This window comes from Filicampus tigris, chromosome 9 (assembly GCF_054856515.1).
Source record: "Filicampus tigris isolate MCC_2025a chromosome 9, RoL_Ftig_1.0, whole genome shotgun sequence".
In the NCBI taxonomy this organism is placed as follows: domain Eukaryota; kingdom Metazoa; phylum Chordata; class Actinopteri; order Syngnathiformes; family Syngnathidae; genus Filicampus; species Filicampus tigris.
Window position 1 is genome coordinate 12,027,501 of NC_141225.1, and position 27,441 is coordinate 12,054,941.

Below are 27,441 nucleotides of genomic sequence, written 5' to 3' on the forward strand. Positions count from 1 at the left end.
TATGCACATATAAATATATATATAAAAATTTATATATATGAATCTATTGTTAAAATGCATTCAGGTTGGATGAGCTCTTCATAGTTTGGGCTCAATAAAATATTAAGGGATCAAAGGTGAGATCACGAAGTAAAAGTGATGCAGCAATGATGCGCGGTGACTCAAAGAACTAACCCAAAAGGCTCCAGTCAGATGGGTCAGCATTCTGACTTCCCATTGCTGTTTTATTTATTTATTTATTTATTTCACCTTTTCGTTCAAGGTTGCCTCACCTTCTTTTACATGAAGCTTCTGCAAAATTGCAGCATCAGATAGATAGATATTAGATGTGTCTGATGTGATGTATAAAATACTGTAGTTGTAGTTGAGCGACAGTTGCTTTCAACTCAGCAGGGAAAATTGACGACATTCCACAAAAATGTCACAAACAGTATACATACCCAAAACCAGCGACTCTGTTTCCAATCCGCTTAAAACGACCCTTTGTACAGTAGTTGTCAAAGTCTGTCAGTTTCAGAATTGACCTCTGTTGTTTACTGGTACTTTGGCACAATCAACAAACAAAGACTGGTACATGTATTTCCCAGTTGTGTTGTCGCAGATATATAGGATGCATGTAGAAGTGCTGACGTGGCGGCCACGTTGGTAGGGGTGACAGTCGCATCGAAAGGGGCATGTCGCATCTACCTCTTCATAACAAGGGTTGTTGTTTACTGGAGTGAGTTCTCATCATGTAGTACACTTCTCTCGAACATGCTATTATTTGTACAATGTATACAGTTGGTTTTTATCAAGCCTTTCTCTGCGGCATCCAATCGTAACGGAGGTGAAAAAAGTAAGCGCACCAACCTGGCATCTCATGAGATTGACCAGCTGCAGGCCATTATCCACTTCAAGCACCAGTGAGGTAAGTTTGGATCCATTTTCAAAGTTTTCAAACAGCTTCAAGCTTTTTTTTATTTTTATCTACAGTCATTTTGGAAAGCGGAAGTCAACCCAAACATGTTTTTTACAGAATATATTCTATGCAGGCCCACTAGTTGAAATACAGCATTATGATTAATATTGTGTTTGTGGAATATATCTTAAGCAGCAAAATGCACCCACTTTTAGCCATCTCAGGGAGCAGCCATTTTGTCACTTCTGTCGACTCAAGATGACATCGAAGTTGTTCAGGGCTCAGATAACAACCAATCACGGCTCACCTGTTTTCTGGAGCTGAGCCAAGATTGGTCATTATCTGAGCCCGGAGCACCTTTGATGTCATCTTCAGTTTACAAAAGTGACAAAATGGCCGCCCCCCTGAGCTAGCTAAAAACGGGTGGATTTCTCATATTTCACAAACGCAATACGTGTTTAGACTGATGGGCCTGCATGGAACATATTCTGGGAAAAGAAATGTTTGGGTTGAATTCACTTTTAAATTTAACAAACAATCATTTTTAACGGTCTACCCCTCCCACCGTTAAATTGAGTTTCCACTATACGGATAATGAATATCTCATCTCCGGTTACTCCAAAATCTACTTACACAATGGGGAAATCTAGCCTCGGTTAGTTGAACATAAAGCTGGAAGCCATGATTTATTCTGTTATATGAATGACAGTGAAGTCGGATAATTTCCCACGGCACAACTGATGGTTTCACTGGTTGGGACTCACTGAACTGACTGCGGGATGCAGTTTTGCTTTGTAAAAGGGGCTCACTCTTTAGTACAGTCACGGTCTACCGAAGCTACAGGCCAGAGATGATCTGTCATTATACACTTTGCAAGTCATTTAAAGGGTCAAACAGTGCAAGCTTGCATCGTGCACCACTGGAGGCCGCGGCAGCTGCTCTGCATGTCTGTGGCAAGGGGCTGCGGTCAAAACTGTGGACGTGGTTACTGCCGGTCTACGGGCGGCAGTTAGCGCAACCGCGTCGCTGCACAACAACTGCTGCGGCCGCGCCGCCGCCGCTGGGCAACTTTAACTTTAGCCCGGCGCGCGTCATCAAAGGCGGGAGGGAGGTTGGCATAAAACATACATACGATGGATGATGTGTCAACTCAGCAGCTGGTTAAAAACAAACGGCGGTGGCTTGTCTCGTCATAACAGGGAGCTGTTGGCTACATTACAAGTTTTTAAAGTCAAGTCAAAAATTGAATTAAGCATGTGAGGCAGCTGGACTGGCGAGTATACGTTGACATAATACTCCTCCGTTTGATACACTTTTTTAAATAGTTTTTATAATGGCCTAGTTTCAACCTTTAGTGGGGCTTTATTTGTAGATGAGAAAATTACATGTTTTAACAACCACATAACTTTGTCTTAAAGAGGAAGTCAAGTCAAAAGTGTTCTTTAATTTGTTCTGTTCATGCTATTAGTCCAAACATAATATTCTGATTAACATTGTGTTTGTATTCTGATTAATATTGTGTTTGTGGTATATGAATTTAGCAGAAAAAAATCCACTCGTTTTTATCCAACTCAGTCGGCTGCCATTTTGCCTTGTACTGCCACTCTCTGTCGGCTGAAAATGACATCACAGTGCCCAAGGGCTCAGCTTGAGAACGTTACATAACCAAACCCAGAAAACAGGTGAGCTGTGATGGTTCCCCCTGTTTTCCATGTATCAGTACTTTACAGCGTGGGATCACTTGAGAATTATTTTAGTGCAGAAGTCACAGGTCTTTTTTTGCCATGTCAGCAAATGGTCAGTTAGGAACTCCATCAATTTTGCAGGTCATTTTGACACCGCCAGGCACCATAAATACCTACAATCTCACTCCACTTTGTCAGCCTAAAACATCGCTGGGCCACCTCCTTGCTGACTTTGCAGCCTTCTTGGGACATCTATCAAGCGTCCAGACCTCCATCCATCTGGACGCTTCAAAGTAACACAGATATTCATCAGTGACTAAAACAGCTGACTGCAGACCTTTGGAGGATCCTGAAACCTGTCATAAAGATTCCTTAATTTGACACGTCCACTGAAGGTTTTCTGTATTGTTTAGACATCTGGGAGACTGTTTAGGTGCTGCTGTTTTGGTTAGCAACCGACTTCAAACCTCATTAATGTCAGAATGTACAGAACAGCACGAGTATGAAGTACAATAATTAAAGTTTTATTTTTGACGGGGGAAATGGAGGCGTTTATTTTTTTTAAGTAGATGACCCATACTTTTTATGAGAGTTTTCAAATCTTTATTTAGCCAAGACATATTTTACATCTCACGGCGCATGACTAAACACACTCGTCAATTAGGTCAGGCTGATTGTACTTTCTGTCATCTAGTGCAATAACATTTAATTGGTCTGCCTGTCACTATATGTTGCTCACATAGATAGATGATTTCAGACCAATTAAGTGAAATTGGAAAGTGAGTTTTGTTGTCTTAAGTGAGTGTCCAGTTTCTATTCAAATGACAGCAACTACTTGAGCCGTTGCGGATCATTTTGTTTTCTTAAAGCGGATGCCATTTTCTACATTTATCATACTTTCCATCTTTTCCCTCTGCGGTTTTGTGGCACACCAGTCCACCACCATGTCCAGGATTGATGTGATGGACATGCCGTTATTTTTGTTTATGCAGTTACGCAGCAACAAAGTCCTTCATTTTGAGGGTGGCGTTTCTGCCCGCTGTTTTATTTTTTTCTTCAACTAACCAGCTAAAACCTAGTCACAGCGGAGAAGTGAATTTAGGAGATCTCATGTTTCTAAATGGGGTCAGTGTCAGTGGGTCGTCACTAGGCTCCACCACGAGTGACCTCATAGGACATCAGCAGGTTGTGACAGAATAGGAGGGTGGGGGAAAGAGGAGCATTTGATTTCCTCACAGCTGCACAGAGTAGGGTGGGGTAGGGGGGGGGGATGCACCAGCTGCAGACAATGCTTCTCTTGACTCGCCAGTCAACATACACACGCACACACAGACTCACGAACAAGACAGAGGGAAAAACTTCAGGGCTCTCATGTCCACACACATAACAAGCTCTGTTAGCGATTGCATGCAAACCAATGGGAACAATTTCAACTTTGCGCACGACCACGCTCTGCCTCAGCATGCGTGTGTTCCGTATGTATTGTTCCAGCGTCGCCTATAGGGCGTGGGATGGTGATCATCTGGCGGAGCCTGTTTGCATGAGCCTTGAGGATTTTGTGCAAAAAGTGGAATTGTCTAAATTGACTAAAGAAGTGTTATTTATTTTTATTTTTTTAATTCAGTTTAGCATCTTGGTCAAAATGGCGTTCGGTTCTGCTGAGTTTGCTGGTTGTGTTCAGAAACCTGGCATTAATTGTCCCAAGATGACACTACACCTCAGTGAGAAGTAGTCAGGGTTGGCCGTGCATGCGTGCGTCATTCTTTATCATACCATCCACAGTCAGGGTTAGATGCACTCAAATTCACATCCACAACTATGCCGATCACACTCATAATCAATCGGGGGGAAAAAAGCAAAGTACACAAGTTTTACTGAGCCTAATTTACTAGATAATGCCATTTTCTTCACCCTTGCTTTGATTTTGTGTACTAATCTACTTCTCTCTCATGTAGTGATTTGCTAGCTAAGAGGCAATGAGAGTGATCAAGCGTCACTGACGGCCGCCTTCATTTTGTATACTGCTATCAATGGCTCATTCATTCAAATCATATCTAAAAATCACAATGACACAAACATGTAAATTCTTCACAATTGTAAATGTTGCTTTTTACTTAGGTTTGTTCCTGCTTCTGAGCGTGTGTGCAGGGTTGGTATATGTGTGCATTTAATTTCATGAAACCATGACTGTGGATGGTACAATAAACAATGACTTCTCAGTCATGTTGTTTGCTTGCTATGGAGTGAAAGTAAAGGTTTTGATTCATGGCGACTGTAAGAATTGGATCTATTTTACTTAAGAGTCTTTCAGAGTTTGCATTCAGATCAATTGTATATTTATTCTTTAAATATGCAGTTAATATATAATTTATGGTTGAGTATCAAGGGGTCTAAGAATACTGCATCCACATGAAGACGGCAGAAATATCACGGAGGCTCTTGCAAAGGAGATTATTGTATCTTGGCTAGATATTTCACTCCAGTTAGAAACAAAAGTTAAAAAGAAGGAAATGAAAAAAATCCTTACTTCACGTCAAGGAATATAATGTGGTGTTTGATGCGCGAATGACTGCAAACGGCTGCGACCACAAGCGCTTGTGTGACCGTTCCCATGGGGTCATCAGGTAAGTTAACCACCCCTCTCATGTTTTATTTGATTGTACATTCTCAAAAATATAGCACCAAACTTGTAACATTTCATTTTTGGCATTACTCAATCATAAACAAGTCATGCTAGCAGTGTAGCTGCCTTGGCGTGCTGTCGCGCACACGTGAGGTGTGGATGGAGGAGTGAAGTCAGGCTAGAAAAAGGACCACAAACTCTAGTTTTAAATACAAGGAAATCCAAAAAAACACTACTTAAAATAATTCCATTAAAATGTACTGCATATAAAAGTAAAATAAAAATTGTACTTAAATAAAAGTTGAAAAAAAACCAACCACTTTTTCAAGCACGTATTCTCCTAAAAGGTTAAATTCATCTTAACTGTACGTAGGCAGTGACTCTTTCGCCTAGCAGTAGTGGTACTCGTACAGTACCACAATTTGAAAATCACTAGTGTCCAGAGTCCATTCAAATTGTAGGACGTGAGGCAGAGGCTCTGTGCACTAACAAGCACCGATGTGATATTTGCTGCATTTTGTGACATCCAACACCTTTACCTCACAGATTAAGATGTTCTTTGTCACATTTTACCAATTGGATTTGACTCCCTGCGATGCCACTTTGCTGAGGTCAAGGCAGGATTCGTGCGTTGGGTTTGTCAAGGCAAGGCAAGGCAGTTTTATTTATATATTATATTATATTTATATATTCATACACAAGGCAACTCAATGTTTAACTTTAGGACTGGAGTAATATGTTCTGATCTCTTTGTTCTGGTGGGAACCCGAGCTGCAGAGTTCTGAATGAGCTGCAGCTGTTTGACTTTCTTTTGAGGGAGACCAGTAAGAAGGCCGTTACAATAATCAAGTCTACTGGAGATGAAAACATGGATAAGTTTCTACTGGTCTGCTTGGAGCATGCAACCTTTCTGTCTGGATATGTTTTTCAGATGGTAAAAGGCTGTTTTAGTGATTGATTTTATATGATTGCTGAAAGTCAGGTCTGAGTCTATCGCCACCGCAAGATTTTGGACTTGGTCTTTGGTTTCTAAAGACAGCGACTCTAACAGCAATCCTCTTTTCTTTATTGCGGGAAAACAATTACCGCTGTTTTGTTTTGGTTTAGCTGAAGGACATTTTGGTTCATCCAGTTGTTCATTTGCTCTAGACAGTGACACAATACACTGATTGAACTGGTGTCATTTGGGGACATTGATATATATAGCTGTGTGTCATCTGCATAACTGTGATAGCCACAATTGGTGTTTTGAAGCGTTTGACCCAAAGGTAACATATACAGACTGACCAGAAGTAGCCCAAGGACTGACTCCTAAGGAACCCCATGTCATGGCCATCCGATCTGATTCAAACCTTCCAATGGTCACAAAGTAACTCCTTTCCTCTAAGTAAAACCTAAACCATTTTAGGACTGTTCCATTTAATCCCACCCAGGTTTCCAACCTGTTCAACAGTATGTTTTGTCATCTTCCACACCGCTTATCCTGTACAGGGTCGCGAGGTGGCACTGGAGCCTATCCCAGCTGACAATGGGCGAAAGGCAGACTACACCCCGAACTGGTCGCCAGCCAGTCGCAGGGCACACACACACAAACAGAGTCATTGAGCGGGAACCGATCCCACGCTGCCCGCACACAACTGAGGCGCGTGTACCACTACACCATCAGCGACCGTGCACCAGTATGTTATGATCAGTTGTATCAAATGCTGCACTGAGATCGAATAAGACACCTTCCCTGCGTCAGTGTTCAAAATTAGATAATTTAGTACTTTGATTAAGAGCTGTTTCTGTACTGTGATGAGGTCGGAATCCTGATTGGAATTGATCAAAATGTCCATTTGAGTTCAAGAATTTGCTGAGTTGATTAAAAACCACTTTCTCGACAATCTTTGATACGAACGGAAGGTTTGAGATTGGTCTATAATTTACTAACAAGGAGTCCACCCAGCGTTCTCATTTTAAGAAGGGGCTTCAAGGCAGCTACTTTCAAGGGTTTAGGAAACTTGCCTGACCGAAGTGAGCAGTTGATTATTCGCTGTAATTCAGTTAGAACAGATGTCACAATAGTTTTGAAAAAGTCAGACGCTTATGGGTCAAGGCAGCCAATTGATGGTTTCAGCTGCTGAACCAAATCTGTTACAGTTTTTCGATCCACTGTATCAAATTCTGTCATGGTAATTGAATTATTCCTGGGTGCTGCATCATTTTGGAATTTTGATGGTTTGTGATTTTGTTTGACCTGATGGATTTTACTTTTTCACCAAAGAAGCAGGCAAATTCATTGCATTTATGTGTTGAGAGTTCAGGAGCTATTTCATTTGGGGGATCTGTGAGTCGCACATCCGCCTCACAGTTCAGAGGTCGTGGGTTCGATCTCGGCTCCGGCCTCCCTGTGTGGAGTTTGCATGTTCTCCCTGTGCCTGCGTGGGTTTTCTCCGGGTACTCCGGTTTCCTCCCACATTCCAAAAACAAGTTGATTGGACACTCTAAATTGCCTCTAGGTGTGATCGTGAGTGCGGGTGTTTGTCTCTGTGTGCCCTGCGATTGGCTGGCAACCAATTCGGGGTGTCCCCCGCCTACTGCCCGAAGACCGCTGGGATAGGCTCCAGCACTCCCCGCGACCCTTGTGAGGACAAGCGGTATAGATAATGGATGGATGGATTTGTGAGTTTGTCGACCATAGCAAATAGAGTGCGTGTATTGTTTAGGTTCTTACTAATGATTTCAGAAAAGTGTGGTTGTCTAGCTTTTACTAACTCTTTGTTAAAATTACAAAGACATTGTCTGTACAGGTCAAAGTGAACTTGGAGTCAAGAGGCCAGTAATTGCCTTCTATTATGATCCAAATGTGCAGCACGACAGCAATGACACCTCAGTCTTTATCTGAGATCTTGCTTCGGCAGCGGTTTGAGTGATTGACTAGGTGGACGCCGCTCGCCCACACTAACGCTGCCGCTTCCGCTGCCACTTCCTTCGCCGCCACACACGTACAAATTGTTTCTAGGAAATGTGTCAGGTTGTATTTGTCGAGACCGGCTTATGCAAGAGACTGTTTTCCACATGTTAAAAGCAACCTAAATGATTACACAGTGTTGTTTGGCATAAGACGTCTGATAAGGAAGTTAATTGCAAGTTAATTGAACAAAGTTATTTCTATTCTTGCTAATAACTTGAATTTGGAGTTTAACCCCGTTTGGAAAATGGATGGGTTTAATTCCGAGCGACAAGTATACAATATGGCTCGCTGGCAAGCGCCTGAAGCTAATGTAGCAGTCTATAGTTTCACTCAGTGAACAGTGACTCATGTGCACGACACCAGTCGCACAGGATCGCAGGTGAAATCATTTCGAGAGTGCGACTGTCGGGCAAAATGTCGATGAAGTGTTCAGTCTTCAGGAATTCCAAAGGAGAATATTCAAAGCTATGAATTTTTCATCAACATCGCAGACCCTCCTTGAAGTATGCGTGTGTGTTTGTCACGTGCTTGCAACGTGAACCCTCTCTCGATGGGAATCAAGTCTCTCGACTGAATTTATTACCAGAGATCAAACTAGAAAGACAAAAGAGACGAACTCCCGATGCTGGAGAAACGAGCTCTGTTGGAAACCACACACGCACACAAGCGATGATATAAGCACGATGGAGCTGACTGAATGGAAATCATGGGAATACATTTCGAGGACTTTTCCTGGTTTTAAATGGGACATATGTGGATAGTTTACATTTTAACTGCAGAAGTACATAAAATGTGAAATTAAAATTTTATCTGCCGCCTATTTCCCAAAATGTATCTGGAGCGAGCTGTTCTGAATATTTCGAATTACGATATAACCGCAACAAATATATATATATATATATATATATATATATATATATATATATATATATAAAAATATATATATATATAAATATATATATATATAAATATATATATATATAAAAATATATATATATATAAATATATATATATATAAATATATATATATATATATATATATATATATATATATATATATATATATATATATATATATATATATATATATATATATATATATATATATATATATATATATATATATATATATATAAACATACAAATACTCATGTACATGTTCTATGGACATAAATGTAAGGTTATATGTAAATATTTTTCCCATATTTTTTGCTAGACACTTAACTGACTTCAACACAAGATGTGTCAGATGTGTCTGGTCAGGAAAGTTTGACATCTTTATGGTCTCAGCGTACTTATAAATATCTGCATGGGATTTTGTGAAACTTCATGAGCCGTTGAGGGCCCTTTTCCGCAAGGATACAAGCATGCCGTCTAAAACTATCAATTTATTGTTGTAGCCCAAGACATTTTGGACAATTGCATGCTACTAAGTTGTGGTAGAAGCAGTTTGGGGAAGTTGCCGCAGCACAAAAAGCACGCTTAGATTAGTATGGTGTGGAACAACTCGAGATCCCTCACGACAAACCTGTTAAACAACTTTACAATGAACTAAAACGCTAAAAACTAACAACAACAAAAATCCCACTCTGTCTAATGTCCATATTCTGGACTCACGCTACGTGTTTTGCTTTTTCTTTTGTTTTTTTCTTTTGTTTTTGTACAGGTGCGCCTAATGTCAAAATCCATGTTGTTGATGTATTGGCTTTTTCTTTGGCTTTTTTAGTTTTGACATACAGGAGATATAAAGGAAAATCAAGGTTTTATGACAGAGAAACATTTGGAGGTCAACCAACGTCTTTAAATGCTACTTTAAGGGACAACCCATTCTTAACTAAATGGTATTAAATATCATTTGTCTTAAGAGCATAATTGTGCAGGTATTATTTGAAAGTTTTTGGAAAATAAGAATAAAACATTATCAAAAAACACACACCACAATCAAGTAGGGATGTAACGATTCACTCATGCCCCAATTCGGTTCAATTTTCGGTTCCCGATTTCGATTCGATTTAAAAAAAATAAATCCTTTTGAATAAAATGAATCACTCATTTTATAACCAAAAAATGTTTTAAATTTGTATATTTTTATTTTAACATCTGCATTTTGTCCCTGTTACAAACAGTACATTTTTGTAACATTACAAAAGAAACATGTTTAACTACACTTTTGTCTGTTTTTCATCAGTGTTTTGTTGGTGCTAGAACTGAACATGACAATAAATGTACAATAGATTTATTTGACTATATATCATTACAAATGCTTTTGTGATCAAAATTTCGATATCAATTCTTTTATTATTTTCATCGATGCATATTTTAAGCTGTTTGAATTGATTTTTGATGAATCATAACATCCCTACAATCAAGATGAGTCACTTTGCCTCGAATCACCCTTTGCAGATTAATGTGACCTGGTTTACTGAAAATCCACAATTTCTAGCAAGCACATTGGCATTTTTGATGAATAATCTGACAACCAGTCAATATTAATTAAGCAATTATACTTGGGTAACAATAGAAGCTGAAGGGATTGCTTCGCTGTTTAGGGTTAGCCAATAGAATCATCGTTTGGGGGTAACTAAATAAAGTACAGTGTCACATACTACCAAAGTACTTTCTCTGATGATATGCTTTGGTTATTTTTGTTTTATGTAACCGTTAAGTGTATTTACACCTTTTGGTGCGAGTGACACCACAGAGTCGACAGTGAGTAAAGAAACCCTGGAATGGCCTGAAACACAGGAGGAGGTGTCAGTGTTAATAAAGAGAGAGCGACTCATCTAACCTGCAGACACCAAAAACAACATTGAACGAGTTGCCGTTTTAACTGACAGACAGGCCTTTATTTCAACGTTTATCTTTTTTTTTTTTTTAATCAAATCAAGTTGGAGAGGAAAAAACACACACATACACAGACAGCTCCTCACCTTGTTATGTTACCATGACAACTGAAGGAGATATGGCCTGAATGGTCAAAGATTCATGGCCCCCAGGGCCACTCTTAATGATCACTTCAGTCTCAACATTCAAGCAGCACTTTTAATTAAGGCCTCACTGCTACGTTACACAACAATGTTGCTCAGCTGCTCATTTAGGTGCACCAGCAATACCCGCTCACACAACTTTCAAAAGTGTTTTAATTCATCCTCTTAAAGGATTGAGTCTTTCTAATATTATAATAATAACACTATTTAATCATTTCAATAGATGGACTCAATTTTAAAAGATGTAGGGGGTTGTTATGAAATGTGACAGTCCTGGATGCAGAGTTGCAGACTAATGCTGCGTTAATCCAGGTGGATAATCACTAATCTAAGATTGAGTAATTGTGGTGGGTTCATTCAAAACATGTAGAAATATTCCTTTAATTAGTGAAAGGTGTCTGGCTTTTTTTTTTGTTGTTGCTGCGAGGATGCCCTGCCCTGTATTATATGAGCGAGTGCCTGACCTTTAGTATGGCGAGGAGATGAGGTGAGGCGTAGGTGGAGGGAGGGAAGCAGGTGTTGGCCGACTTATCGGAAGGTTTGTTTTATGGGTTGGATCTGTTGTCAAGTGTGGTCATCAATTTTCAGTCTGCCAGCACATTTGCACAGCCTGCCGCCTGAAGTGCTTTCAAGCGGCACGGCAGGACAAATGTGTGGACCGAAGTGCGTTAAATCAGGAATATGGTTGACACAACTGCACTGACGTTAGTGACTAGACGTCCCCTTTTTGAGAGCGATAGGTTTTCTTACAAGGGGTTTCTTCACTCATGGTCCCGCCTTGTTTCATGGATTTCCCAGCATTTCAAACATTCAAGGGCAGATAGACAAATCGCTAAAGTCTGTCAACTAGGGAACATCCCTCCTTAAATTTTACAATGAAAGGTAGCAACAGGGTTGGGGAGTAATGAATTACATAATCCATTACATTACTGGGAGGAAATTTTCGCCCCCAAAAAAACCCGTATTATCAATGATATGGATGTCGATTCATCAGTAAACGTAATTATTTTGATTGTGTCAACGTTTAAAGAAATGTTAAGGCAATGAAAAATGTAACAGTACGTGTAATGTATACTGCTGGTCTAACAGTTTAAAAATAAAACATAAAAATTAAAATAAAAAACATAAAAACTACTGACGGTCAATCTTAAAATGTTAAAATGGTTAACAGTTAAGAAAGCTTATTCAAAAAAGGAATCCACATTTTTCGGACTATAAATTGCTGTGGCGTATGAGTCACGCCCCTCAAAAAATGCATCATGAAGAAGAAAAAATATATATGAGTCATTCTGGAGTGTTACGATTTGCAGGGAAAGTTATTGCCGAGACCAAGAACAGTAGAGGTAAGACTCGCACCCAAAATCTTCCTCTTCTTACGACGTTAAAGTTTTTCTTTTTAATTTAAAATGGCTTCCCTTAAGTAGAATCCTGTGTCAGGAATTTTGGGTTTGAATCCGAGCTCTAATTATAATATATCGTCGCTCTCCTGTGACAAACACACATCTCCAATTTTGTCATTTTTTTTTTATTTTCACATTAATGGGATGCCTGTAACGCGGAAACCCCATCAACGTAAAAGTGAAAAAAAAAGTGATGATATACAAGTCGCATCTGTGTATAAGTCGTAGGACCAGCCAAACTATGAAAAAAAAGTGTGATTTATAGTCTGCAAAATACGGTAATCAAATAAAATTAGTTATATTACTTTTGAAAATTGAAATAGTTACACTACTATCGAGGGGCGTGGAGGCCATCGGGAATTTCGGGAAAATATGTCAATTTGCCCAAACGGCAGCAGCCGTCCCCACGCACCCCAGTCAACGATTACGTTTCCGCGTGTTACGGCGGCACTCCGTCGCCTACTACGTTTTAGAGCATGACAGCCCGTCAGCCACAACTTTCCAGCGCATGACGGCCGCATGTCCCCCCAAAATATAAAGAACTGATTATTCACCCCATGAGCGCATTATTTTTGTAATTGTTTGATATAGTCTAGCCAGTGCTCACTCCAACCCAAAAGCTAGGAGATCCGGGTTTGAAGAGTAAGAATTTAGAGTTTTGCGCACCGTGCAAACGGCTGGCAACCAGTCCAGGGTGGACCCAATTTCTCTCTCCTCAAATCAACTGGAATGAGTTCCACTTCATGTGTAAGTAAAAGAGACTCTGTAGAAAACTGACTGGTGATTTGGTGAAAGGTTCAATTGAAAGTTAGGCCGACTTATTTGTGAGTGTTTGTTTTGGTATTTGTCTTCATGGCCGCCCTAATTTACTTTTCAGTTGATGAAATCCAAATTTAGGTGAAAAATATTTTGTTGTTCTTTGAAGTTGAGTAAATGAGGTCCATGTGAATGGCTTTGTAATTGTACTGCTTCCAGCCATTCACTCTTAGAGAGCGAATGGAAAAGATGGTTTTGGAGCACAAGCCCAGGCGTGGGTTGAGAGCAGCGCAGCGCCAAAAACCTCAGCAACTGTCGACAAGCGTGGCTCAGTCTCCAGAGTGGAGGAGGGTGCAGTGAGTGGACTGAAGTGGTGGAGTGGAGGGTTGGGGGAGGGTGGTGGTGGTGGTGGTGGGGGCTCAGGAAATGAGGCACTAGGGAATTTGGCCAAATCCAGCTCTGCTCCAAGAGGAGATGACAAGAAAAAGAAGGCTTCTCCTGCTTTAAAAACAGCCAGTGATGTCACATGATGTGCACCACACGGCGTAACTTTCAACACTTTTAAGTAACACTCATACTTGTCCATGACTTCCAGCGTACACGACTTTCTTGAAATTACTTTTTGTAAATGCAGTGGAACCTCTGCAATGCAACACAAAATGTTCTCGTTTGAAAATGTCTCCCATTGCAAATAATGTAAAAAAAACAAAAAAAAACCTATTAGCTATTTATTTTTGCTGAAACTAATGATTATTTTAATAAATGATTAATATTTACATTTTTTTTTAAATTAAATGATAAGTGCAGAAAATGCACAAACATACATTGATCATAATTCGATTTCCGGTACTGACAAAAAATGTTGATTATTGTTTTCCCCTGCCATCCATTATTAAACCCAAAGAAAATCGGTCTGCTGACATGGAGGACTACAGAAATAGGAGAACATTTATTGTTGAGAGGCTGAAATTCTAAGGATTTGGAGAATTTAAAGTTAAACAACGTGTCTAAAGCATGAGTCCTTTATCAAAACAGTTGTTTAATTTGACAATCGATAAATTGATACATTTTTTCACCTTTACAATATATTAAATCTATGAATTGAATCATAAAAAATAATTAATTAAATAATTACATCTGGCAGAATAAGAACTGTATTCGTTCTTGTAGTTCTATGTCTAACATGGCATTAGCTTATCTAATTGAAATTCAAAGTATAAATAAAAAGAAAAGAAAAAACAAACCCGCACTAATCTTTTAGATGCTCATTGAGATTTTTCAGGCACACTTCTGACACTTTTTCCCTTTGATTTGTTCCATGACCAAGCTCAAAAAGCCACTGTACAGTAATTCACAATACCTCATGATCATTTTAATCACTTTAGTCACACTTCTTTACCAATAGGCTGTTCCCTGCTTACTGAAGGGCCACCAAAACCAAAACAGCCGCAGCATGTGAGTGTGCGTGTCCGCCTCATTCCAATTCAAGATTTAACATGTGTAGTGTTTTTTCCACTTTCAGACCAGGCAGGTGGTCGCCTCAAACTGGGAAACGCTGCACACTCGTGCGGTGGTGCTCCTTCAGTGGAATGAAAGGCTTGATGTTAGCTGTTAACTTGAAAAAAAAAGAAAAGGGACATGATCGCAATGTCACATCACCCAGGCCTATCATCAAGTAAAAAAAAAAAAAAAAAAAGCACTTCCTGTTTTAAATTATTCTGAGTGCGGTTGGTGCATTAGGTCTGTCTTTGCGCGTGTGTGTGCGTGTTTCCTTTCTGCATATTTCCGAGCACATGCAAGCCCTTTGAAAGATATTTTGATGTGGCCACCAGCGCACACTTCTTTCATCCCAGGTGGGATTTTCTCTTGATTGCTTAAAGCGAGAACAAACAGGACAAAAAAAGATACACAGCATGTGTCAAGACATGCATTTTTGCTTGCAGATATGTCACATAAATCTGCGGAAATCCCCTGACGTTGCTTCAGTTTGACGAATTTAAAGTCGCACAACATTTAGGAAAATGCTTTGCTTTTTGCGATACTTAGAAAAGAATCGGCATCAACTAGAATGTACGCAGGAAATTGCGCAATGTAAGCGGACTCGCTACGTCCTCATTGTCACCATCTACACAACTTCAAGCAGACGCGCAGTTAATTCTTTACACGTCTGTTCAATTTAGGGGATGTTTTTGACTAAAATACAGAGGAAATGACCATATGTGAAGGTTTGCTGTTTTTCTGCTGTAAATGAATGCTGAATGTTGACGCCTTCTTTCAGGATCAACAAAATCTTGGTGCTAGTCTGTCAGCGGTTTTGCAAGCTCCTACGGGCTCCTTTTGAAAATGAAAACAATGAAATTAGCCTGTTTTGTGGGGGGAAAGGTCTCCTGCAAATGAGCCACAGCTCACCCAGCCCCCTCCATTGTGGCGTCAGTGTTGAGTATGGCTTTTCTTGTCATACTTTTTTGTATACTCCACACGCAATTAAAAAGCACATTTTCCTTAATATACTCTGTACTGGAATATGTAGTCCTGAAGCCGCTAAAGATTTGAATGTAGCCTTATTTCACAACAAAGTGATGCCCAGAGAAACAACACCCCCCGAGCTCACTAACACACATGCACGGCAACACGCTACGGCAGCTACATTGCTAACATGAATTATTCATAATGGAGTATTTCCAAAAAAAAAACGAAATGTTACCGGTTTGTTGTTGTATTTTTGGGAACATACAATCAATAAATTATAAGAGAGGGGGTCAACTTAGCTTTGGTGCCAGTGGTTGCAGCCGGCCAGCCGTTCGAGCATCAAACACCACATTATATCCCTTGAAATGAAGTCGAGAGTTTTCCAATTCTTTCTTTTTAACTTTTGTTACTGACTGGAGTTAAATAATTGGCCAAGAAACTATAATTTTCTGCTTTTCTAGAGTCTCTGTGAGCTGCGCTGAGGGTAGGCAAATGACTGACGCATCCTTCACCCGAGCCTTCTTTGTACACTCAGTGATTGGTTTGTTTTATACATGACATTTTAAGTTAAGAAATAATTAAAAATTAAATTGGAGGTATAAGATGCTGCCAGAGAGGGATAATTTTCCCCAAATAAAGATTTTAACAATATTCTACTGTCAGGTTATACAGGATTAACACATGACAAAATGTGTTTTTTTTTCTTTTTTAAATCACTGCAAACTCCATTTTAATATTAACAGTAGTCGACCTATTCTGACACTTGATGTCCTGACTTTGAAACAGAATCATTTATTGATTATTTCCAATGGCAAAAAAACGGCCTCCACCCGACCTAAGAGGTTCCAAACTGGCATTTAGACAATTTAGCACTGGTACTCATTGCAATTAACTTGCAAGCACAGTTCTGTGACTGTGTACTCGCCTCACTGTTTTTTCCCATCCGACAAAAAAAAAAGGAAAGAAAATACAGCTGCAAATTCTGTGTTTTGCTCTGAAAGACAAATTATAAGTGGCTACTAGAACTCCTATGTCTAAGAATACACTTCAGCTATTGATGTGTTTGGGAAAAGATCACTTTGTTTTTCTTCCGCATTACAACGAGAATTGTACCTGCAGCAGAGGGAGAAACTGAGCGGGACTGCCGAATTGTCTCTAATGTCCTAATGATGACAGCTTAGTAAACAAAAAGATGGGAAGAGTACAAAGCCCTGACACACTGAACCAGGAAAACACTAACATGCTCACGCACACTCACACACACACAGACACACACGCGCGGGCGAGCAGTGGCGGCAACCACAGCTTACAAGGCAAAACATATCCAGATGTTCTCCTCGTAGACTCACCAACCCCCCTCCCACACACACTTGTAGGCCACATATGGCCCACATATTACTGAGGCCTACTCTCAAGACTCGTTTTACTTACTTTTGCAGACATTTTGTACACCTACACTTGTCAGGAAAGCACCAACATCCACACCACCGTCAACATCGTCATTAAAATGACTAACCTGTAGCAGACAGAAGATAGCCCTGTTTTAAATTTTTTTTTTAAATACTGGATTAGCAGGAGATGACAACCAAATAACAGAAGGGTGTCAGATACAGCAACTAAATGTACAATAACAGTAAGTTTGCTGAGAATTGTTGCCCTCAGAGTCCGCCCCAAAGTGAATACAGGCCATGCACCTAGAAACGGATGAACCCCCTCCTCGACAAGAGCTCCTGGCAGGCCATCTGCTAGAGGCCCATAGTTACTGAAGGGAGACGTGTTTTCTGTGTGTGTGTCTGAGAATGCCCCAGACAGGAAGGAAGAGAGTGGGCCCTGCAGCACAACTCCAGAACTCAGGTTGTGTTTTACTTCTTTTTCCACGGGTGCAAGAGAGGCCGCGCTGGCTTCTTTTAAAAGAAGTCAGTCATTAATACGTTCCCCCGCTTCCTCTCGTGACGCCACACGCCGCTCTCGGGACTGACCTGGGACCCGGACCACCGTGTTCTGCGTCAAGTCATTTGTTCCATGAGTTAAAAAAAAAAAAAAAATACTGATGTGTCTGTGAGTGTAACCTCAAGCTCATTTCCATTGAGGCTACTAAAAATAAAAGTGCTGATTTTAGCAAAAGCAGCCAGGTTGTGCATAATAGTGGAATGAAACTTAAAGGATTTGGGGATTCTTAGTTTCCACTATAGGAATGTAACGATTCACTCAAGCTTCGATTCGATTTTTTTGGGTTTTTTTTTTTTTTTTTTTTTTTTTTTTTTACAAAATGAATGACTAATTTTACAACAAAGGTTTTTATTTTAGCATCTGTATTTTGTCCTTGTAACTTTTTGTAACTTTATCCCCAAAAAATGAAAATGAACTAATAATTTTGACTGTTTGACTACATTTTGTCTTATCAGTGTTTTGTTAGTGCCAGAACTAAACATGACAATACATGTACACTAGATTGGATTATTATCATTACAAATCCTTTTGTGATCAAAATTTCGATATCGATTCTCGTATTTTTTACACTGATGCATAGTTTAAGGAGTTTAAATCGATTTTCGATCAACCATTACATAACTTTTTACTAAACAAATGGCAAAATGGCCGCCTCCTGTGATGGATAAAAACAGGTTCATTTTGCTGCTTAATTCATATTCCACAAACACTATATTAATCAGAATATCATGTTTAGACTAGTGGAGCCAGATAGAATATACTGTAAAGAAATTCCCCTTAAGTTTGATAACAAGTGATGTGTATGTTGCTCTACTACCCTGCCTACACACCGCACCCCAAGGGAAACCGAACTTGCCGTGCTGTAGCGTAGCACTTGGCGGAAGGATGGCCGAATGCACGGCAGCTCCAAAAATCTGGCAAAGGAGGAGGTGAAAGTGACTCACCAGGCGCTTGGGATGACAAAACTCACGACTCACGCTGTCCATATCTCTGCTAAAGACAACAAAACAAAGGAAAGTCACAATGTGCCGGACAACCGCTTTGGCTCCGGGGACCAGTCGGTGGAGGAAATAGTCCCCGTAAAAGCGGGACTGCTGATGACATCATTGCCCTGGCAAAAGCAATGACAACAAATAGACTCCCAGAGAGTTATGAAAAGAGCATCTGGAGTCTCTTTAATTTCAACTAGGAGAGGGAATTTAAAAAAAAAAAAAAAAAAAAAAACAATAACATGATGGTTCAACTACAACAGTAAAAGTCACGTTGTTGTAGGCAAAGTATAGAAAGCAAATAAAAATATACAAAACCACCTTGAGATTCACTTTCACTTAAACAGGACATATGGAACTACTACTATGAGCCAATAATATTTTTGGATTAATGGCTCATACATTAACAATTAGTTACATACACACAGTGTACTGTATGAAAGGCTACCTCTACGAATAAAAACAAATCTGTTGTCTTTACGGGGGTCTGCTCTCGTGAGTTGCCATGGTAACACAAGCTGGACCCGCCATGACCCACCAGTATACAGGACAGGGTATAGGCCTAAAGTCGACCGTTTGCATAAGACAGGGCCAACCAAGGGGCAAGTTAAGAAATCAGGTGTAAGGATCTATGATTCTCCATCTGTGGGGTTGTTGGGGGGGCGGGGGTGGGTGGTGTCGAGTTTTGACAAAAGTAATTCACAGGCATATTCTTTAAGAAACCTAGAGACTTTTACATTTCTGAAATAAAATACGACCGACCATATAAGTGGCGTAGCACCCTAGGACATGTGACACAGAATCGGTCTTCCTATGATACGTTACGTTTGAAAGACGATGAGACGAGACCAGGACAAATTTTTAAAAAAGTGAACGAGGCATCAATTTGACGTTTGCGCTTCGATGATGAAGTGCAGCTTGCAATTGCCATTCTGTGCCCCAAAACACACAGCTAAAAGACAGACGTGCGTCGCATAGGCAAGTAGGAAAACGCCGCCTGCTGCTAACACACTTCATCAGCAGAAATGAGACGCTCTCTCAGCACACTCGCAAGCAACCACCTGTGCAACATTTGTCCCCGCCACGTCTCAAGCGTCTCCGCGGTTTGGATCGGCAAGCGGCGGGGCTCAGTACGGGGCGGCCGGTGTCCAGCTTGCCTCGTCTGGGAACGTTTGCGCGCGAGACGCCACCTGGTTCTGTAAACACTCCTTCAGCTTGTCTTCGGTCAGCGTCAGCCGCTGTTCCAAGATGGACACCGTCTGGACGGACAAGGAGGAGGGGGAAGGGAAGCGAGACGAAGAGGGAAGGAAGGAGATGGATAGACAGAGGACAGAAGAGGCATGTCAGACAAGGACGTGCAGCGCCAGCGTGACAGTGATGGACAAATAATGGCCGCAATTGTGTGAGTGTGAATGAGGCAGTCTGTGTACTTTTGAGGTGTCGTGAGTGCGAAACAATATTGCTTCGAAAAGGTCTGCTTCTGCCTGGCACAAGACACTCGAGAACAGATGCAATATGGATCGGCGTAATCAGCAGCATCGGCAGACTGCATTGGAAACTCCAAAGACAAACACAATTCAAGTTGTTCTCATTTCAAAAAAATTCTTCCGATAGGAAATATTGTCAGTTGCCATCATATCACGTAAACCTTGATTGTCTATTGACTAGGGGGTGTGAATTTCTCCACAAAAGACAATTTGATACGGTTTTCGATAAGTTAGGTGCGAAACGATTCAAGGACGGTTCGATTTGAAAGTGGAATGATTCGGTTCGGTGAGATTACGATTCGATTCGATATAGTATGGCTCAGCTCGATGGTGTATGATGAAATTACTTTTTTGTTGTTATTTTACACACATTTGAATGAATTTGTCAGTACTGTAAATGTGCCGATTCCTTCTGAGATATATCTCTCCAATAAAAGACGATTCCATACGTATCGCGATACATTTAAAAGTGGAACGATTAGATTCAATTCGATGCACTTGCACCTTTTGAATCAAAAAACGGTTTTCCGGTTCAAAACGTTTTTTGTTGCACCCCTACTATTGACATTTACATATCATTATTTAGCGACGATCAGACATTCTTAACGGTCATAAGTGGAAAAAAGCTGCTAACAATTCGAAGATGAAACCAAACAAAGCTAAAATAAAGACATGAATGTAAAAGTGAACCCACAACAAAGACCGAGCACTGCAATCAGATGTATTAATAGCTTAAACTGTAAATATACCAGAAATGACGCTCCAAAAACACGTGAATAACATTTTTAAGCTCATCTCACAAAAACTTACTAAAGAAATGGGCTATAAATTATTTGACTTTAAAAAAATGCACCAGTAGTGTGCATGTAAATGTGCAAGTGGCAAAGACTCTCCATAACTCCCACTGACAACCCAGGTTAAACTTAGGTTCTCCCCAATATACAAAGATGTTTGTCACTCAGTCGAGATATATCACTCTAAAATACTTCCTTGACACCACTTACTACTTTCCTATCAGCCAGGGCTTTAGTGCCATCTTGTGGCATCTTAGATCATTATGCAAAGACCACAAAAACAGAAACTGAGTGTGTTTTTCAGCAAATAGGGTCCTGAATAGATGAAATTGTGAAGTGACTATATATAGAACAAAACCAGAGTTGTCTGAACACCTGAGCTTCAAGAGAAAAGATGAATTCCACCATGTTTGCGTATAAGGCTTGTGCACATCTCTGTTACACCTGCCAAATGCTTTCAATTGACTGTAAGTAGGTAAATAACAGACTAGAAAGCGTCCAGGCGCTCTCTCATGAACCAAGCACATGTTGCTGGTGCCAGTGGTCTGGCAAGTTCAAGGCTCAGCTGTTGTTTGATTCAATTATTTGTGACTGCAGCAAAAAGGGTAGATGGCTGTTATTTTGCTTTGGTTTCATTTGATTTTCTTTGTTTTGGGCCCTGACTGATTGATTTGTTATTTGAATTTTGAGTAGTGCCTGAAGATATTCAAGACAAGAGAACAATGGTGTCCCATTGCAAAGCCAGGCGGTGTAATAATGATCACAAATCACTCAGGCGGCACTTTTACGACAACGGTTCTGCAAAAAAAAAAAAAAAAAGAGATCATCTCAAGGAGGCTGAAAACAGTAACATGATTGTGAATGTCTCCCTTGTGTTGCCTGGTGACAAACACAGTGTGGCAAGGAAGCTCACGATACAGCCAGTAAGGAACATGTCGACTTGAATGCTTCAAACAAAAGATCTTGTTTGCAGGATTAACTGCAATAAAGTTTTTACTAAAACCTTTACAAAATGGAAGCATGTTTTGTCAGCATTGTCTATTAGGAGAATTGGCCGCAGCTTTGTTACAGTGCTTCACTTCTTGCTACAACACTTTCACACACAAAGTGTCCAAAGTGCTCTATGTACAAATAAGATGGTGGCCCGATAAAAAAGGTTTTTCCTGCATTCAAAAATGCCAGGCAGCCGCCTGCAGCTAATTTTGTGCCCGCCTCCAGCCAGAGTGAGCGATGTTGCTCAGCGCAGCGCGATTGATGTTTCTCTGCGGCAGCAGCAACGTATTTTAACTGCAGTTGCAGCATTTGCCACTATGGAGACGCTATATGAGGCCTGGCCAACCCGCGACACGCGAGCCGCTCTTAAGGCCTAGATAGACCAAAAAGACGCTGGCCAACAGTGACAGACGCTTAACCCCTGTGGCGTCCGGCCGGCTGTCGTCGACATCACAACTGCTCAGGTAACGACCAATCACAGCTCAGCTTCAGAAAACAGATCAGCAGTGACTGGTCGTTACCTGAGCCCCGAGCAGTTGTGATGTCTTTTTCAGCAGACAGAAGTGGCAAAATGGCCGCCCCCTGAGATGGCTAAAAACGGGTGGATTTTGTTGCTTAACTCATATTTCACAAACACAATATTAATCAGAATGCTGTGTTTGAACTAGTGGGCCTGCAAAGAATATATTCTTAAAAAAATATATGTTTGAGTTGACTTACGCTTTAAATCTTCTATGATTTCGTTCTTAAAAGCAGTTATGTGATGAATCATTGAAGGTAACATAACATGTTGCATAAAAAAAATGACTTGCCCTCATTACTGAGAAAATTAAGTGAAGGGGACCCTTAAGGTTTTTTTGATTACTCCATACGAAGCAAAAGGGAACATGTTAGCAGAAGTAATTATGTTATGAAACTGTCCTACACTGAATGGATATCGTGGGCCCTGATAATAATCAGATTCGTGCTCAGTGATTTTTTTGGTTTGATATTCAACAGAGCTTTTCCATGAGGCTATTGTCAGACTTGTGGGGGCCTCGGGCCTCTTTTATTGCTGTGAGAAGCTGGGCAAATTGAGATCTATGGAATAAAAATGAAAACGCAAGCCTGTATTTTGCGAGTGGATCTGACTGATGCTCCAGCGATATTAGAAAAATACAAAAGTAAGGCTGAAGTGAGGTTTGGAGAGTCTCAGGTTTAACTAAAAACATGGACTTGGAGACGTCACGGGCTACCCACCCTTTGTTATTCCTTCCAAATGCACAAATCAAAAATTTTGAGACAGTTGGCAGAACATGAGAATTCCAGAAGAGTCCAAACAGTACTGGACTACTGTGATATCTCGCACAGATCAAAGTATAAATGCATTTCCAAAGACAAGATGGCTGAAAAGTCCTTCTATGTTCTAACATTGAAATTACATTAGTAGTTGATTTTATCTTAGACTTCTGTAAGATTGTTTGAAAAAAAAAAAAAAAAAAAGAGTAGTGATGTTTATTAGTTATAGTTACCTTGAACTCCATGAGAGAATACATGTAGAGAAGTGATAGCTGGCCTGTAAACAGTAATGGGGCGTCATACTTCAATGGGTTGTTGTCAAAAATAACAAACGCACCAATAAATGATCGCCAAACAAATTAGGAGTAAACTGGCGTCTTCAGTCTTGGTCTTGTCTTAGATGTGGGGCGTGTGTGGGTGAGGGGCGTTTTCTTTCGGGGTCATCAGACGACTCCTGTTATTCAATCCATCCAAGCAGGGTAAAGGCGTGTATATCTTTTTCTCCCAGTCTCTGTTCTCTAGATCAATAATACCCTGTTTATCTTACCAACCTGATATGGCCCCTCAGTCCTCAGCCTTACTAATGTTGTTTGTGTGAGCGTGCGAGCGATTGTGCACATGTCCCCGGGCTGCAGCAACATGATACTGGTCCGCAGTTTTCATATAGGGTAGGAACCAAATCTTTATGCCCCAAAAATAGAGCAATCAGTTTTTCTTTTCATTCCTGAATGCATTATACTCCCCATCGCCTTCAGCGTTACCGGCCTGTGTTACATGCAAAGTCTCGTCGTCGCTTTGGTACGGTCCACACTACGTCTGACGCACAGGACAGACTGTTGTTGATGCCCAACTGCTTCAAGAGAAAAGTGAGGAATAAAGATCCAAAATGAGTTAAAAACGCAATATGTTGGGGAAGAGCGAACAAAAATGACATCCAAAACAAGTTGGATTGCGGACCTCGAGGACCGGAGTGGGACGCCCTTGCTCTAAATCGTTAACATGCAAACATTACATGTTAGCGTGGCTCAAGGACATGAAGCTCAAAAGCCTTACGGAGAGGAAGTAGGCCAGCTTCTAAAGTGTATTTTCAAAGCAATGTGAAAGAGGCGTCCTACATATGGGCTGGTTTTCATATTTACTAATAACTTATTAAAACCGTAACTCATTTGGTAAAACGGACTTTCGATAGTGTGAGCGCTAATACCATTTAAAAAATCCATCAAAGCTTTGCAAAAAAATTCAAACCATGACATGACATATTATGAAATTGTTAGACTAAAGATGCACAAATCAGGGGCTGTTGATATTGATATTAACACTAATAGTTTGACTGGCTCCTTCCACAGGAAAAACTCTTTAATCAGAGAAATTGGGTTATTCTCCTGTTACATCCCTGGAATGTATTGGAACATGTTTCTTGAAACCACAGCTAAACTTCCCTGCACTGCTTTAATAAAACGAATGAAGGATGACATTCAAAAAGCATTCCGGCTTCAGTGAAAAAGACAATTGTAGAGGGTGATATATAGCGGTTAAATACATAGGGTATTGTGCTGTACATACAGTATGGGGGGGGGGGGGGGCAACTGACAACTGGGTGGGGTGGTGGGTGGACAAGTGAAAAACAGCTAAGACAGCAAAGTGTGTCTTTGGAAGCTTCTGTCGTATGCTGAATAATTCATTTGCTTCCCTCAGATTCCTCGACTGTGAGCGTTTCAAAGAGCTGAATGGTGAAGGAAGAAAGTACGTATTTGGTAGTTATTTGTGTGTTCCTAATAGCATGGGTGTTACAATATGCTCACATTTGCCTTATTTGATAGCTCGGCTGGTGTATCGTAAAGTGGTAAAGAGAAATTGTGGTAACGGATGCCATCCAGTGAGGCCAAAGCTCTCCTCTTGAGTTGACATGTGATGACAGCAGAGGTTAGAGTGCATTCCGTGAGTGGTCACTGTGTCAGATATTCCCGTTGTCATTCTCGGGGTTCAGTTTTCAGACTTGAAGGAAGCATGTATTCGTGGTGAAATGTGAAATGGGTGACAAAGCGTGCTGCGGCCTGCCTCGCTGAGCTATTTGCTGCATTTTTTTTCTTACAGGATCCCATGCAGGTTTGTACACATGACCATCCATATGTTTGACTGCAAAGATTCCTCAGCGACATGTCCTCATTCGACAACACCCGGCTTGGAATTTGTAGACACTCCATTCATTTGACGCTCTATTTGTGGCGCTTGGTATATATTGACAGAGCTACATGGTAAGCTTTGCACCCGTGGAGACCATAAGTGGAACACCCCAATGAGAAGAACATAGCTTTTGAAAGTAGTCAGATATAAAATATTGCTGAAACACAGTTGCAGTTATGAAAAGGGCTCTACAAATACCTCCTCACATCATCTAAGGATCCATAATTCATGACTCAAACATGGATAAAACAACACAGAGGAGATACTGCTGACAATAAAAACAGAGGATTACAACCAATTAGTGAACACAAGTTTTTGGGTGGCAACGTTTGCTTGAACTGAACGATATGTGATTAATCAACCATTTGGATGCAGTGCCAAGCGCCATAGACGGACGGCAGTTATGCAATCATTTTTGTGTCCATGCTGCTGAAACCATTTCCGGCCGACGTGTTGAGAAGTAAAAGGAAGCTTTTGTTCTCCACTGCATGAGTGGGTGGTGCGGCGCAGGCCACCAAAAATGAGCCCGACGTCCACTTACCTGCGTGAGAATATCCAGTTGACCCATAATGTGTTCAAGCGTGCTGGTTAGGCCAGGGGTCTTGCTTTCCTCCAAGGCATGTGGCTCCTTGCGCGAGGGCTGAGCCGGGCCTTGGACCTTTGCGTGGGTGGAGGTGGAACTGATGCTCGAACTCCTTTGGGTGTTGGGATGCATGGCTCCGCTGTGACGACGGACTATTTTGGCAGCTGTTTGGGCCGGTTCTGGGGCCTGAAATCGCAGGGAACAGAAACAGTTACTATCTTGCCACGCAAAAACGTATCTTAAAAATGTAACCCTGTCTTAAAAAATGAAATTGAAATCCTAACTCTAACTTGAAGCCTGAATCTCAACTTCAAACCCAAATCCTAACTTCAATCCCAAACATTAAACTAAAACGCTAACCTCAAAGTTTAAACCATAACATACAAGCCTGAACCGGACTCCAAATTCTAAACCTGTCATAAACCTAACAGGAAATGACGGTACACCCTACAATAAAATGCTTGTGCAGGGATAACTCACGGAGGTAAGCTATTTCAACATGTCTAAGTGACTGAAAACTAAGAGCATGAGTATGCTGCAATGAGTGGGTGGCAAATGACTACTTTCCGCACCAAACAAAATAATTATCTTAAAACACAGAGAGCATGCTCGAACATGTATTTTCAAACTATACATTGGTAGTGACAGACTTATTTTCCACAGAATTGGGAGTAACCCAAAAGGAGCAGAAATCTGTGCTGGCCTCAAATGATCAAACTACGGAAGGGGGAGACACAAAGTCACAGTCTGGAAACATTCTGGTTAGCTTTTGCGTTTCGATTTACAGAAAGCATAAGCGATTTGCAAAGTATGTTACTTTCGCACAAAAGAACAAATCGGTTTAGTTTTTGGTGTAACTAAAAAAAATGCTCAGATACTACAGACTGATACCACTTTATCAGCCCGACATAAAACATCCAAACAAGTAGACAAAGTCGTGCCACCTGACTGAAAAATCATTTTGTTACAGGATACATTTGGGAAGACTGAAAGAAAAACACGCAGTTCGATATTAAAATGTCATTAATGACAAGTGGCGGCACGGTGGTCGACTGGTTAGCACGTCCGCCTCACAGTTCAGAGGTCGTGGGTTCGATCCCGGCTCCGGCCTCCCTGTGTGGAGTTTGCATGTTCTCCCCGTGCCTGCGTGGGTTTTCTCCGAGTACTCCGGTTTCCTCCCACATTCCAAAAACATGCATGGTAAGTTGATTGGATACTCTAAATTGCCCCTAGGTGTGATTGTGAGTGCGGATGTTTGTCTCTGTGTGCCCTGCGATTGGCTGGCAACCAGTTCAGGGTGTCCCCCGCCTACTGCCCAAAAGACAGCTGGGGATAGGCTCCAGCACGCCCCGCGACCCTTGTGAGGAGAAGCGGTACAGATAATGGATGGATGGATGACAAGTGGTTCC

At 40.9% G+C, this 27,441-nt stretch overlaps 1 protein-coding gene across 1 annotated transcript in view; it reads right to left on the bottom strand.

Annotated features, from left to right (window-relative positions):
- Positions 1-18,873: 18,873 nt before the first annotated feature.
- Positions 18,874-27,441, bottom strand: part of poc1a (POC1 centriolar protein A) — a 33,105-nt gene continuing 24,537 nt past the window's right edge. The window contains exons 10-11 of the mRNA XM_086041342.1: positions 25,991-26,218; positions 18,874-19,972 (exon numbers count right to left, since the gene is read on the bottom strand). Coding sequence (XP_085897468.1) covers positions 19,841-19,972; positions 25,991-26,218 — 360 coding nt within the window. The 3' untranslated portion in view covers positions 18,874-19,840. The remainder of the gene's footprint in view (positions 19,973-25,990; positions 26,219-27,441) is intronic.